Raw genomic sequence first — 16,635 nt, forward strand, 5'->3', positions numbered from 1 at the left:
AATCTTCTACCTTTGGGGCAGTGTCTTTCCCATTGGAGTGCCAACTAGTAAAAATAAAATAGAAAGGGCTGCTATCTTAAATAAAAGATACTGCTTATATTGTATGATGATCTACTGTGAATAACTTAATTAATCTGAGCAATACCATGATCCAAGACAATTCCAAAGAACTTATGATGGAAAATGCTGTCTACTTCCAGAGAAAGAACTGATGGAGTCTGAATCCAGATTGAAATATAAAAAACAAACAAACAAATTTCTCTTTCTTTCCTTTTTTTTTTTTGCAACATGGCTAATAAGTTTTGCATGATTTCATGTGTGTAATCTAGATCTAATTTATCAGAGGGGGGAAAAAGGAATGGAGAAGAGGAGTTGGAATTCAAAGTTATAAAAAAGATGAACAATTGTTTTTATATGTAATTTTAAAGGAAATATAAAAATATTCACAAAAAGTTGCTGCTTCTATCTTTCAACTCTTACGGCTATAGAGGATGCCCTAAATAAAGCAAATGGCCATAGTGTGAAAGACCCAATAAAATTTCCTCTGCTTCTCTACTCCCTGAAGCTAGTACTGATTACAGCATTCTATGGATGCCAATCTAGTGATAAATGGGTTGAGGCTTTATTGATTTGGACAGTCAGTTTTATTTCTTCATTGCTTTCTTATATAGTTCTTTGTTGCTTTTATATCAAAGTTTTATTTTGCAGACTTTCTGTATCCCTTCTTTGCTAAATCAACAGAAAAGAAGAACCCAACTCTACTATAGTTATCTAGCTATTGGGACTTATTTACAAAATTGCTAATAGTCTGCTGGGGGGTTCACATATTCAGAGCATGATCACTCTCCAAATTTCCCTGAAGAATTGTCCCTGTAGGAGAGATTGCTGGAATTGCTGGAATAAAGGCATTCTGATGGATTGAACCTCAATCAATTCTACATTCAAATCTGTCCTTGAAAGTAGAGTATGTATTTATCAGATACATGGAACTAAAATACCCATTGACTCTGAGGATGTGAGCTAAGAACAAAAAACAAATATGGTGATCTGCAAAAATGACTTAGGTGCATAGAAAATTTAGTTCTAATATTGAAATCCATTCCTATAAAGAGAAAAGAAACTAGACAGGGATTACATAACTTTTACTAAGGTTTATTGGAAGGATGGCAAGTATCAAGAAAATATTAATAGTTAATATTTACATAGCATTTAAATTTTTGCAAAGTGCTATATGTATATTAGCTTGTTTGAGTCTTATAGCAACCCTATGAGATAGTTATCATTATTCCAATTTTACATATAAATAAGTTGAGGCCTCAACTTTCCCAGGAATAAGAAAAGTAAATTTGGGGTGACTAGATGGCGCAGTGAATAGAGCACCCACCCTGGAGTCAGTAGGACCTGAGCTTCAGATTGGCTTCAGACACTTAAAACTTACTAGCTGTGTGGTCTTGGGCAAGTCACTTAACCCCAATTGCCCTGCTCTCCCCCCTCCCCCCAAAAAGCCAAAAAAAGTGAGTTTAAATGAGTTGCCTAGAATCACACAGATAGCAATTATCTGAGGCAGGATTCCAACACAGCTGTTTCTGACTTCAAGTTCATCATCTCACATTTCTGTGGAGGAAAAACCCAAGTCTCCAGACCATGAAACCAAAGGGATTGTAGTGTTGAGAATCTATTGCTTTGCCTCATCTCCAGACACAGAGAAGACAGAAAAGGGAATTTATTTATGTAGATAAACAGCAGTTTTTTTGGTTCTCAATAAAACAAAGAGACTAATTTGAATAGTCCATAATGGAGTACTTAAAAAAAAATAAAGCTGCCAGACTTCTCATCTTGATTGAGAAATTGAGTTAAAATTGACCATTTTAGTAGATTCCCCAGGGACCACATTTTTATTTTGGATTTATTTTAGGAATCTGGATACAGACTGTTTGCTTTTTAAGTATCAAGTTCTTATCAAACACATCTCCAAATTATCCAGGAAGTTTCACACACTATTTTTAATGATCAGTCAGTTCAGACTCTAAGACATCAAAAGACACCTAATTTACGTAGTAATTTCAGCACTATGCTTAGAGAACCAAACAACTCCTGGAATCCAAATGACTAGTTAGGTCAAATGTTATTGTTTTTTAATTCTGGAAAATTAAGCAAGACCTCTCTCTAACCAATGCCCACCTCAAAAGTTCATCTTTATCTTGTGGGATAGAAATGTTCAGAGGTATCTTTCTAGATTATCTAGGTTTTCGTGCTAAAGATCATTTATCATATCTGAATGAATATAGGCAAATTAGTATTTTATCATCAGAATGACACAGTGATCGATTTGAAGTCAGAGGGCATGGGTTCAGATCCTGAGTCTGTGTCACAAATCAGTTCAACTCTCTGGACCTCATACATAATATAAGAACATTAAATTAGGTGACTGCTGAAGTTTCATTCACCTCTAAATCTTTTTTTAAGTGTTCAATTAATTAACTTAATTAAAATCTAATTAAAAATGAAATATTAAAATAATTGATCAAGCATAATTTTAAATGACAAAGTGAGTTCAAAACACCGTTTGTATTTATAATTAAAATTAGCTTGTTTTATGTATACTATGAATACGAACATATTCATTTCTATAGTTATATTTCATGTTCTCAAATTTTGCATTCATTTTTATGGGCATTTTCATTTTTCCTCTTATGTATTTGAAGTTAATATGTATTCTGTCCTACTTCTACTTTCTTCACTTCAAAGCACTTTATGAAGCTTTCCAAATTTCTTTGTTTCTCATATTTATCATTTTAACAGCATTATATTCTTTTATTACATTCATGGTGCCACAGCTGTCTTAGCTCTTTACCAGCTTTTGGGCATTTAGGTTGTTCCTAGTTCTTAATATAAGTACAAAACTATAGGGGAACTCTATGTGGGATCCCGTGTGCATTTCCTACTCTCACTGACAGTGTGGTTAGAACACTCAACTTCTTACATAATGAACTGAAAAACCTTATCAGGATAGATGCAAATCTGTCTTTCCACTCCCAAGCATCAAATACTTTATAAATAAGACTAAGTGGCTATTTACTTCCTGTAGTCATTTCCCTTGTACCTTTCTCGTCTCTTTAAAAGGTGGTGAACTCTTGATGGAAGCATTAGTAATCAGCCAGTTGCTACTTGGGTTATCTTTGACTAATGCTCATATTCTTCTCTGTGTCTAACAATGGGGAGACTACTCTGGGCTTGTAGGACAGTCATTCTCCTGGGGAACCTGATGACTTCTAGAGAACTTGAGACAAGTAAGTCAAACCTTTTGGTGTAAGCATTCATGGGATGTGATTTTTCCATTGTTTTTTTTTTTTTTTTTTGTATGTGCGACAGTCCCTTATCTATTTTATCCTTGAAACTTATAACAGACTTGTCTGGGGCTGTGTGTCATTACAAATTAATTCCAGTAATGTGGAAATTATAGTAAATGGTTGCTTCCTGTTTGAAGTCAGGGTTAGAGTTTATAAAGTTTTGTTTTTGGTTTTTGACAGCAGAGAAGAAGCCAAGTTAAGAATCTGGAGGCATTTAACTGAGGAACTGATAGGCTTTTTCTTTTTCTTTACATTCAAAGATATTCAGTTGGTTTTTTTTAAATAGTATTTATTTTCCTGTAGTAAGGTCATTTCACAATGGAATAAAAAAAGATATGAGAAGAGCAATGAAACACAATGATGAAAATAAAATGATGACCCCTGAGGAATGAAGACATAAGACTTAGTTCTAAGTTCCGCTGAATGTAAGAGTGGCTGTGCACACAGGAACACCTTCTGGGAATGATTAGAATCCTTATCTTGCTGTCCTCCCAACCAGGTTTCTGTGGAGACTTCAGAAAATTGTTGCAAGGCTATATCATGTTATGAACTCTGTTCAAAGGACAAATAGGAAACACCAGATGGGAAAAGTTCCAGCATAACTGAAAAACATATAGCAGATTTCAAGTCAGACAGATAATATTTTATACTCCAGTTCAATATACTGGTAGGGGATTGCCACGCCATGCAGATGAAAGCAGGTATCATTCTTTATGGTCCCTTAACACTCTGAATTCTCCCCATGCTTCAACTGTGATACAGCTCCTTACTTTCTAATTCTGTGCCAACCTCCTATCCACATGAATTTGTAAAGGTCCTTAAAGACATCACTTTACTCATGGTTTAGTGGTTGCAAATTGGATTGCCACATAGAGTGTTCTGGAACACTAATAAGATATTGTATTGGGCTTCTACATGGGGAATGAAAACAATGAGACTGCAATTGAGTTCCAAACTACATCCCCATGATTTACAGCTCTAGGTGTAATTTGAGCTAATCTGTCTACACATGGTCCAATTAATTAAATTCTCTACCAACATCAGAAGGCAGGGGAATGATGAATTAAGTTGTAACTTGAATTGCTGGCATACATGGACATAGATTCATGCCTCTTCTTTGAAAATCTAGACTTCCCTCTCTCATAACAACCAACTTGAGATCTGAGTAGAAAAGGACTTAAAAAATAGGTGCCTAGCCCAGTCAGGTACATTTGTATGAAGGAAGGAAATATATGAAATAATTACATGTGCTCTAGTTTCTGAACATCATGTAGCTGTATTCCTTTCTGTTATTGTTGTTTATTCCTTTCAGTCATGTCTGAGTCTGTGTGACCCCATTTGAGGTTTTCTTGGCAAAGATATTGGAGTGGTTTGCCATTTCCTTCTCCAGCTCATTTTACTGGGAAAACTGAGACAAATAGGGTTGTGACTTGTGTAGGGTCATGTATGTGTCTGAAGCTGCATTTGAACTCATCTTCATGACTCCAGGCTTGGCACTCTTTCAACCGTGTCACCTAGCTGCCCCACTCTTTCTTGAAACTCTTTAGAAAATAACTTGGAATATTTTTCTTTCACAATGTGGAATTTGCTTCCTGCTCACTATAGCATGGTTCAGAAGAAAAATCACTGACTCTGGAGACTTTGAAGATTTGAGTTCAAATCCTATCTTTGATGTTTGCCACTTGAGTGAGTGAGCAAGTCACTTAACCTTCACTGGCTTCCGTTTCCTCACCTTTACAATGTGGAGGTTGGAGAGATGGTCTCTACCACCTCTACCAGCTCCATATCTTTCTCATTCAGGAGTTCCCTATATAAAAAAAATTAATAGTCCCTATCTACTTTCCTAGTACTTAATCCATTTTTCAGGAGTTCATCCCTAATGTAGGGCAAAGTAGGTAGGATCATCCCCATTTTATAAATGGGGAAACTGAGATCTAGAGCAAATGAGGGATATGTCCAAAGTCATGCAATGGATGAGTGGTGGAGACAGGACTTCTGGTCATTTCTAGTCCATTGTCATTCCCATGAAGGACAGCAGTGCTCTCAGTTTATGGGCCTGCCTGCTTGCAGTACGGACTAATGATTCCTGGATGAAGACATTGATATTTCAGACACCGGATGGAGCCTTGTGCTCAAACCATCCTATTCCTACTGATTCAGGGTATAGCAGAGGGGTTCAGCAGGAAAAAACAAACAAACAACAAAAGCTGGATCTGGAGTTAGAAGACCGAGCTTCAAATCCCAGCTGTGCCATTCGCCACTATGTGACCATAGGAAAATCATTTAATTGCTCTGGGAGGGACCAGCCACAACAACAACAGCAACAGGGGCAGCTAGGTGGTGCAGTGAATAGAGTACCAGCCCTGGAGTCAGGAGGACCTGAGTTCAAATCCAGCCTCAGACACTTAACACTTACTAGCTGTGTGACCTTGGGCAAGTCACTTAAACCCAACTGCCCTGTCTTCCCCCCTCCAAAAAGCGAAAACAAACAAACAAAAACTCGACAGCCTCTCTTTCCTCATCTGCAAAATGGAGAGGTTGGTCTAGATGGCTTCTAAGATCTCTTCTTGTTTTCAATCTATGAAATTGTGGCTCAAAGAGAGAACTAAACATTCTACAACTTAAATTCCTCCAGCCTGGTTGGTTATTTCGACTGGAACTCCTTAGAGTGCTCAGGGTAGAACAGCTGACTTTTGTAATGACACATCAGTCTCCTCAGAATTAGTTATGAAAAATAAACCAATACAATGATCACATGAAGATGTATGGAGCATTCTAAACCTGTAGCTTTCCTCTTCTTGAGGGAGTTATGCTGTATGATTTGTTCTCTTGTAACAACATAAGGGTTTTCTTTTAATTTGTTTTATTTTTAGCAATTACTCAGAGTTTACTTTCTTTGGGGGCTGATTTCATTTACATTATTTTATTCATTCATGATTAATTTTGAGACCCATATTTGAACTTGGGAAATCCAAATTTTATTTTATTTCATTTTGACACAAAACGTGTGTTTAAGATGTCTGGGTTGATATTGACATTTGTGGTTGCTTATGAATTTTCATCATAAATAGGAACTGAAATATTAAGTGAGTTGGTTATTTTTTTTTCTGTCTGACAGAGGCTGTTTCAGAGAAATTTGCTTAATTGTACCACCATTTGAGATGAAGATAATGTTCCATTATATAATATCTTGCAAAGTTCCTTCCTTGAGGAAAATGAACTTAGGTTTTTTTTTAATGCTGCTTTTTTCCTCCTGTCTTAAGAAAACATTAACTTTAAATAGCATGTTTTTAATTCTTTCCTTATCACATTGTCAGCCAGAGACAAAGTTTGATACATCTTGTTCAGTGACTGACATGTTGATGTCCTGCTGTAAGGGACATGGAGTAGACCTGTGATTTCCCTGGTACAGAGGGCCCTTTTGATGGGGGAAATTGCCTCTACAAATGTAGGTCTACACTCATTCTGCAATTTAGGGCCTTAGAGAGTTGCCTACAGTGCTGACAGATTAAGTTATTTGCCCAGTGTCACAAGTCAGTATATGACAGAGTTAAACCAGGTCAACTTGTCTCTGGGTTTGGCTCCCTATCTAATACATCAACCTGCCTCTATTCTCTGAAGTCATTCAAATTCAAATCCAGAGGATAAGACTTAACTTTATGTTAGAGGTCACAGGGGAATTCTGATCTGGAGCCAGCTTTACACTAGAACATGTAATTTTTTTTTTTGGTTACAAAATTAATCATTTTGTTTACTGTCTCAGGGAGGGAGGGATAGAATTCAGAACTCAAAATTTAAAAAAAATGTTAAAAATTGTTTTAACATGTAATTGGGTTAAATAAAATATTACAAATGAAAAAATAATCATTGTTAAAAGCATTATCTCCCCGCCAATTAAGGAATGAAAATGAGAAATAACACCTTCATAACAAATACATATAGTCCAACAAAACAAATTTCCCTATTGGCACGCCTCATAACACACCTCCTTTTGTATTTTAAGTTCATCATCTCACTGGTAGGAGATAGGGAAAATGCTTCATCTCCAGTCTTCTAGACATGTTTATCATTGCATTGGTCAGAGTTCTAAAGTCTTTCAAGGTTGTTGCGTTGTTTTTTTTTGCATTGGGGTTAAGTGACTTGCCCAAGGTCACACGGCTAGTTTTTGTGTTACGTGTCTGAATCTGAATTTGAACTCAGGACCTCCTGACTCCAGGGCCGGTGCTCTATTCACTGCTCCACCTAGCCGCCCCAAAGTTGTTTTTCTCCACAATGTTGTCTTTATATCAATTGCTCTATTGGTTCTATTCAATGTAATATTGTTGTACCATTGTTTTAGTCGTGTCCTACACTTCATGACCCCATTTGGATTTTTTTTTTTTGGCAAAGATACTTGATTGGTTTGTCTTTTCCTTTTCAACTCATTTTACAGAGGAGGAAACTGAGGCCAGCAGGGCTAAGTGTCTTGCCCAGGGTCACACAGCTGGTAAGTGTTTTGAGGCCAAAGTTCAGCTCAGGAGATGATTCTGCCTGACTCCAGGTCTGACACTGTCCACTGTGCCACCTTAAATTTACTATGCATCAGTCCAAAGAGATCTTCCCAGTTGCCGCGGAAGCTATCCATTTCCTAATTTTGTGGTATTAAATAATATTACGCTATATTAGTATGCCATAATTTATTTAGCCATTCCTCAATAGGGAAATAATCTCTTAGTTTCACTTCATTTATTTATTTATTTTGCTGTGAAATGAGTTTCTCTGAATACTTTTTTTGTACATACCAGGTCTTTCCCCTCTTTCTTTGATGTCTTTGAGGCATAGGCTTCATAGAGGTACAGTTGAGTCAAAGGGTATGTCTGGTTTAGCAACTTTGTTAAAACATAGTTTCAAATTGTTTTCCAGAATGGCTAGACCCATTCACAACTGCCATTCACAACATTCCCATAGCCTCTCCAACATCTGTCATTTTGCAGAGGATAGGAATCTCCAAGCAAGAGCATAGCAGGGAAAAGGAACTCAACATGTTGCCCTAGTGAAAACAGGAGTAATTAGGATCACATAGTCAACATCAAATGTTGTTGTCCAGTTATTTAGTCATGCCTAACAATTTGTGACCCCCTTTGGGGTTTTCTTGGTTTGCCATTTCCTCCTCCAGCTCATTTTAGAGATAGGGAAACTGAGGCATACAGGGTTAAGTGACTTGCCCAGGGTCACACAGCTAGGAAGTATCTGAGGCCAGAGTTGAGCTCTAGCAGATGATTCCTCACTTGGGGCCTGGCACTCTATCCACTGTATCACCTAGCTGCCCTGGAAAAAAAATGTCATTCAACATCTAAAGTAGAGGGTTAAATTTGTTTGATTGAAAGGACAAATGGCTATCAATATAATTTTTACACATATAACACTTCTTATATATATCGACTCCTCCCTTTGCTTTATAGGACTTATAGGTTTTAGAGTGGTAGGCGACCTTAGAAGCTATCTATTCCACCCTTCCCATCCCACCCCTTCCATTTATTTTCTAGATGGTGAAACTGGATTTAGAGAACAGAAGTGACTTACCCAAGGTCATATAGTAACTAGCAGAGTTAGAATATAAACCTAGGCTTTCTGATTGTCACTTATAGGTCTCTTTCAATTACTCCATGCTTTCTTTAACACACACACACACACACACACTATATTCCATATGATTAAACTTTACAGACGGAAAAATAGAGAGGGGCGGCTAGGTGGCACAGTAAATAGAGCACTGGCCCTGGAGTCAGGAAGACCTGAGTTCAAATCCGGCCTCAGACACTCAACACACTTACTAGCTGCGTGACCTTGGGCAAGTCACTTAACTCCAATTGCCTTGCCTTCCCCCCTCCAAAAAAAATCCTCCCGCGCCCCCCCCCAAAGAAAAATAGAGAAAAAAAATAGTCTAGGTTTTCATAATCAGGTTTAGGAATGACCTTTGATCTCTGCTGTTATTATCTCATGTCATTTTAAAAATGCATTTGCTAAGGAAGAATCTCTTCATTGTCAGTGATGTTTGAGAGTGAAAATGTTGATGTCTTGGATACCCTTGTGCCTCAGTAGGAGACAGGGAGGTGACACAATGGATAGAACACTGGTCCTGGAATCAGGAAAACTGGGTTCAAATCTGGCCTCAGAATTGACTAACTATGTGACCCTGGGAAAGTCATTTAACGTTTGCCTGCCTAGTTTCTCCATCTATAAAACAGGGATAATAACCTCCAATGGTGGCTGTGAAGATAACATGAGAGGGGATTTGTGAAGTGCTTTGTGAATCTTAATGTGATATACAACTACTACCTGTTATTACTTGGACCAGACAAGCCCAAAGGATGTTTACTCTCACATGGTCTGTAGGATTGCTCATAGTTCTGTGCATTATGCTTTGCTCCTATGTCTGTCTGCACCGACGCACATCTCTGCAGTAATGCCATCCTATAGGAATCCCAAGCTGTCTTTCAAGCAGGAAGGATGGCATTATTGAATTGCTTGCGGAATTAGGCATCCTGCTCTACTGATGCAGGAAATGCATGGCAGAGTAGGAAGAATGCTGACTCTGCAATCAAGAGATCCTGGGTTCAAATCTTGCCTTTGATGTATACCACCCAAGAGACCTTGGGCAAGTCACTTAATCATCCTTAAGCCACAGTTTCTTGATCTATTAAATTAGGTGTAGATATCCTTTGAATTATTTCCCAGCTCCAGAACTATGCTTCTATGACTTTTGTGTTCCATTTAATAGGGTATATATTTATTAAGAATTAGCAGGTTCTCTGACAGAAAGAATACATTTAGAATACTGCCTAAGAGCTATCTACTAAGAGCTTCTTGTCCAGCACATTGTTGCTAAATGTTTTTATTATGTATCTGAAAGATTCTGCTCCTTCCCTAAATTCATCATCCTTTCCAAAAACATGGGTCTGTTCTTTCTCTCCCAATCATCTCAGAAACATTCTTTCCTCCACCCCTGGTTTCGGGTTCCCCTCGCTTTCCGCTTACATAAGAGGGGGTGTCCCACTGAGACTTCCACAAAAGCTAAATGTCCGAAGTGGTAGAAATAATCTCTTACCTATTGGAATTTTACAATGTGTCCCTGTTTAACATCACTGGTTCTAGGTCAGGGCCTGCTTGTCTTTCTGTAAGCAAACAAGGGATCCCTATCTCTTCTCTCTTCTCTCTTCCCCCAGTCACTTTTTTCTTCATGTGGTTTCTTAAAAAGAGTCTTATTGATACTTTTTGGTTTTTACTTTACATTAATTTTGGACTATGTCCCTCTCCCTTCCCTACCAAGTGAGTCTTCTCTTGTCCAACAAATAGACATTAAACAAAAGTAGTTAAGGAGTACCAATTTATAGAACACCTCTTTCTGACAGAGTAGCCAACATTCCGCATCTGTAGTTTCCCTCCTCTCCAATGAAAAGGGAGAAGCATATTTTTCATTTCTTCCCTAGGATCAGGCTTGACTATTATCACTGTAACACATTCAGTTTAAATTTATCCAGACATAGGATATTTTCATGATTTGGATGCAATTTTTGGTGATTACAGCAGTCCCTAGTTGGGAGTTATTGTTGGTAACTGCTGAAAAATTCCAAATGATGCCAAATAGTTATAAATGTGACATAAGGATTTTTTTGATAATCATATTTTTTGCTAGAGAAATATGTCATATGTAGCTCTGTGGTTTGGCATATGGCCCACAAAGATTCTGAGGTAACTCTATGACTTTGATTTAAAACACCCTGTAGTTTTTGGTTATTGATTTTCATAGTGATCACAAGCTTATTGTAGTGTCTAATAGATGTTGCTACAAGTCAATACTTAAGGGAACCTTCCTAATTTTGAAGGAAATTTTCAGTATTCAAATGATGCCTATCACATGTCTTGGTTCTACAGTGTACAAATTTATCCATCTCCAAAATGCTACAGGGACCATTTTTTTTTTGTCATTTCCTGCAGTTTTCATGTTCTGAGAAAAAGATCTTTAGAGTGTGTAGTATCAAACAATTTAAAAAATACCCAGAGTTTTACATTTCACAGAATTAATCAGCGTCAGAGATGCTTTTGATATTAATGTCCTGTCCTGCAACCATATCCTCTTAGAGTCTCTGGTTGTCAGGGTGCCTGGAAAGAGAAGCTTTTTAGCAGAGATTTGAATCAAATAGAGGCAAATGGGACCTGGAGTGCTTTAGACAGCGAATAATGTTATAGACTCTTGCCAAGGTTCATAAGCTCTTAACTTTCTTAACTTAGATGACTCTTGGTTTCTTTTTGTTTGTTTGGTCACAAAGCAGAAGAAAGACTCCAAAATCTGTTCTAATATATCCCTAAGGTAGAGATTCCCAACTCAAGCATGGCTGCAATTATTTCATGGTATATTGCAGACACAGAATTGCCATGGAATTCTCTAAGCCTTTTCAGGCCAAAATTAAATTTCACTTGCTTTATTTTTTTTTAGCTTAAAAATGTGCCATATAACATTCTGTGTATTTGTTGTAAAGTCATTTTTCAGTTGTGTTTGACTCTCCATGATCCCATTTGGAGTTTTCTTGGCAGAGATACTGGAGTGGTTTCCCATTTCCTCCTCCAGTTTATTTTATAGATGAGGAACTGAGATACGGTTAAGTGACTTGCCCAGGGTCACACAGCTAGTAAGTGTCTGAGGTCAGATTTGTACTCAGGGAGATGAGTCTTTGGCTTCAGGTCCAATACTCTATCTACTGTGACACCTTGCTGCCCATTCTTTGTATATGGTGTCTATATACATTTTTCTTTGAAGAGTGAAGGTACAAGTGACCAAGTGTTGCAAACTTCCCAAATTTCAAAATTTGTGCCCTAAGAAACTCACCAAATCAATAGCCCTAGGGGTCTGTTTCTAAATGTTGACCCTGAAACTACTGATTTCAGAACGAATCCTCCCTGTCTTCTTCCTACAACTTTATTTTTGTTTTTGTTTTTTGCTTTTTGGAGGGCAATTGGGCTTAAGTGACTTGCCCAAGGTCACACTGCTAGTTTTTGTGTTAAGTGTCTGAGGCCAGATTTGAACTCAGGTCCTCCTGACTCTAGGGCCCATGCTCTATTCACTGTGCCACCTAGCCCTCCCCCCAACTTTGTTAATTCCAAAATTAAGAGTTTCCCTCAAATCAAATCAACAACTACTTACTGAGAATATGCTTGCTGTAGAGCACTGTTTATATTTTGGAGGAGATATCAAATCTAGGATACAGTCCCTACACTTAATCTAGACAACTACAAAGCAAAATATAATTAATGTACAGATGAGTGCTACATATATTATGTACTCTATGAATTCATAAGAGAGAGAATAATATTTTAAGTATAGTTAGGAAAGTTTTCATGAAGAGGTAGGTAGTCATAGAAAATAGTTTGGATTTGGAATCATAGGTATATAGATTTGGAGCTTGAGAACATCTACCTTTATTTACAGAAATGGAAACTGAGGCCCACAGTCAGGGGTCAGGTGACTTGCCAATCTTCAGAAAGGTAGACAGTAAGTGGCAGAATGGGGATTCAAACCCAAGCCCTCCCATTCAAATCCCATGTCCATTCCTCTGTATCATGCATCCTCTTAGTAAAGAGAAGGAAGATAGGGCAATGGTATGAGCAAACACTTTAATTTTATTTTACTAAAATACATTTTTTTTGCTCTTCAAAAGGCTTCAAAAAGTTACTCCTAGTTCTCATTACTTTAAGAAAATGCAGAAAAGAAAACTGTTTTTTGCAATGTATGAAAGCTCTTTCCCACCCCCTCTCACATTGCCAAAGTATTTGAATGCATCTTAAATCATTTTGCAGTTTGCCAAGCTTAAGTAATTCTTGCCAACACCATCTAATGGCAAGAACTTAGTGTGTACATAATTCAGAAAAGCAAAGCAATACAGTCCTAAATTACTCAGTTCCTTTTAAAGAAAGGAAGCAGAATGATAAAGAGAAACCTAACAGATTTATGCATCTGGTTTTACCACTGACTCTTTATGTGTGAGTCCTTTTACTACACAATGCTTATACACCTTGGTCAGAAAATAGGGATGTCAGTTTTTATCACAAAGTTTTTTTTTTTAATAGGCAGATCCAAAGAAGGTTAATGACAACATTCACCAAGAACAAAGTTGTGATCCTCACATGATACGATAGCCAATAGAGGGTGCACATGCTAAGTGAAAGATTGAGTCCACCCTTGGCAGGTGGGAACTCTTTATTCTGTCAGGCATCACCAATCTTACATTTGTAATTGAAAAAAAAAGTGATTCAGGCAAGTGGTGGAAGTCATTTGTAAGAGGCACCTGATGATTGATGTCATTAAATGAGAGAGTCATAGGATTTATGAGCTGGAAGGGACTTTGAGGGAAACTTGGGCTAAGAAAGGTGAATGTCTCACCTAAAGAGATTAAGCAAAGTTACTCCAAGTTCAGTGCTCATTCTAGTCTAGTGTACACATTGTCCTCTCAGTACATATAAAATATGACCTTCAAACTCAAGGAAAGAATTATTTAGTTAAGAAAACAAGATATAGTCAAGCTTCCTGAAAACTACTCAAGTTCAAGGCATATTTTGCATCAGCATTCACTCAAAAGTATAACTCCTCCAGCTTTTCTTTTGATAGATCAACCACAGAACATACTAATTAAAAAAACCACAACATACTTCATTAAGTAACTCAACAAAATAAATGACAAGGGGCTTTCCTCCTATGCAGACAGATGTATAATTTCTCATATATTTCTAGTATATTCCTGGGCACATATGTGGGGAATAACCATGGGAGAAGGCAAATCTGTCAGGAATATGTGTGAAATATGTGTGACCTGGGCAATTTTTTCCCAATGGCATAGGTAGAGGATTTAACATATGCATAGCCTATTTTCATTAAGATTATACATATATATTATATATTTTTAGTTTTCAACATTCACTTCCACAAGTTTTAATTTTTTCCCCTCCTTCCCTCCCATGCAATTTGATATAGGTTCTACATACATATTCCTATTAAACACATTTTCACATTAGTCATGTTGTGTAGAAGAATTAGAATAATGGGAGGAACCATGAGAAAGAAAAACAAAACAAAAGAGAGAATAGTCTCATTTTCTCTGCATACAAACTCTGTGGTTCTTTCTCTGGATGCGAATGACATTTTCCATCACAAGTCCTTTGGAATTGTTTCAGGTCTTGGCATTGCTGAGAAGGGCTAAGTCTATCAAAGTTAGGCATCACACACTATAACAGTTACTCTGTACAATGCTCTCCTGGTTCTTGAGCAGTTCATTCTTGTAGGGCTGCATCCCAACTAGAATTGACCTCTGCTCCGAATACAACCACTTTCTCTTCGGAGTCACTGAGGATGTTATGCTTGTCTGATGGACACTATCAAGTGCCAATGTCCTTCCTCCACTGTTACACTCTCCTGATGGCTGTGACTTGACAGTCTTCTGCTGAGTTTCAGCTGCTGTGTGTCCTTTCCCCACAGGTCAATATCTTAGCTCCCTTTTCCCCCTTGAGCCTGTGGGACCATGATAACTCTTTCTTAGACTCAGGCTCATTGTCATACATATCCCTGACAGCAAAAGCCAGCAGAAACCTAAAGGCTCAGAGTAGGTCTATCTATTTGGACATTGGATCTGCCTGAGGATTCTATGCCTTAAATCAGACAACTATTTGAATCAAGTGGGAAATTTTCTTGTCATTTCTTTCAGCTCCCATCAGGTCAATGATGGACCATGTGAATTTTATTGGGACCTTTAGTGAAGGGACAACTTTTGTCAGACTTTTCTGCCTGCAATGAAGCCACTGGCTTTCTTACAAAGATACGTAATGATTATTGAACAATGCTAAAGGGGTATGAAATAAAGCTTTAACCTGAACATAGGAAAGTTCTAATAGCTACATGGTGAATAACTCATCACGATGGCAATTAACATTTATTGTTCAGAGCAGAGTGGATAATAATGTCCCCATGCCAGAGTCAAATGGCCTGCAGACATTGAGATTATGAGGTAGAGATAGGAAGGGATGGAGCCTTCAACATAAAAGAGAGACCAAGGAACCTTCTGGGAAAAAGGAGCACTCTCCTTAGCTCTGCTGATACTCTACATTTCTCACATTTGTCTTCTTCTCTCCATTTACGTTGCTATACTCTTAGTTCGGGCCCACACCATCTGTCACTCAGATTATTGAAACACAGTTTCCCTGCTTCAAGTTTTGCTCCTCTCTAATCCATTAATCAACCAAGCAAGGAACCCAATGAAAAAGAATTCATTGAGGATCTTGCCAGGTACTGTGCTGGGCACTGGGGAACACAGAACAAAACTAGACAGCTGTTGCCCTCAAGAAACAGATTCAAATGGAGGGAAAATGGCAAACGTGCACAGACCTAGGCATATGGAAGACACATCCAAAAGAGACAAAAAGGAACCTTGGGGATGAGATAGTAGCAGCTAGGGGGTTCAGGAAAGGCCTCATGAACAAGGCAGCATTGGAGCTGAGTTGAAAAGCAAGTCAGGAATTCCAAGAATCAGAGGTGAGGAGGGAAAAAGTGAATTCATAGGATCACAGGATCGTAAATTTGTAGCTGGAAGGACTTTGAAAAGATTGTCTAAACCAGGGGAGGGGAACCTGCAGCCTCAAGGCCACATGTGGAGGAATTAGGGTTAGAATTGGTATGAGTAGCAAGAGTAGAACAGTTTTTAATTAAAAGATAAGAATCTGCCTCTTTTTTGGTTCTCAACCATCTCTCTTTCATAATCTCTTTATTCTACTCTCTGTGTCATTGTGCCATTTGTATGCACAGGGTATCCAGGGAGGACTAGCACCATTGGTGTGAAGGCTGCTGAGCCCTTCTCAGCGCTGCTCATCCGCCTTTTGTATCCATCTCTCTCAGATGTGACTCCTAGAGGCTGTAGCATGTGCACTGGCCACATCTTGGTAAATCATCTTAGCAGATGGCTAAACCAGGTTGAGGGCAACTTAGAAGTCTAAAACTTGTCAGTGAGTTAGGAGGGGTGTCTACTCCAAGCATATGGAGCCTTCCCCCAGCAGAATGAGAAGATGAGAACAATGAGTTCCAACAGCCATGAAGGTGACTGAAGCAGGAGCTGTTGAGTGCTCAGAGCTTAGTCAATCATGGAAGATGCCAAAGTCATCCACTTCATCCCAGGGCATCACCAATCATCTTGACTTATGTCTTGTCACTGAAGTTTGATGAATCAGAGAGAGAGAGAGAGAGAGAGAGAGAGACAGAGAGAGAGAG

General features: G+C 38.1%; 1 protein-coding gene across 1 annotated transcript in view; it reads left to right on the top strand.

The window, feature by feature from the left end:
• Positions 1–3,214: 3,214 nt before the first annotated feature.
• The window catches only part of CRLF2 (cytokine receptor like factor 2), a 38,274-nt gene continuing 24,853 nt past the window's right edge, over positions 3,215–16,635 (top strand). The window contains exon 1 of the mRNA XM_069073070.1: positions 3,215–3,290. Coding sequence (XP_068929171.1) covers positions 3,215–3,290 — 76 coding nt within the window. The remainder of the gene's footprint in view (positions 3,291–16,635) is intronic.

This window comes from Petaurus breviceps, unplaced genomic scaffold (assembly GCF_028583685.1).
Source record: "Petaurus breviceps papuanus isolate PSGF00001 unplaced genomic scaffold, PetGlider_PUasm1.0 90849, whole genome shotgun sequence".
Classification (NCBI taxonomy): Eukaryota; Metazoa; Chordata; class Mammalia; order Diprotodontia; family Petauridae; genus Petaurus; species Petaurus breviceps.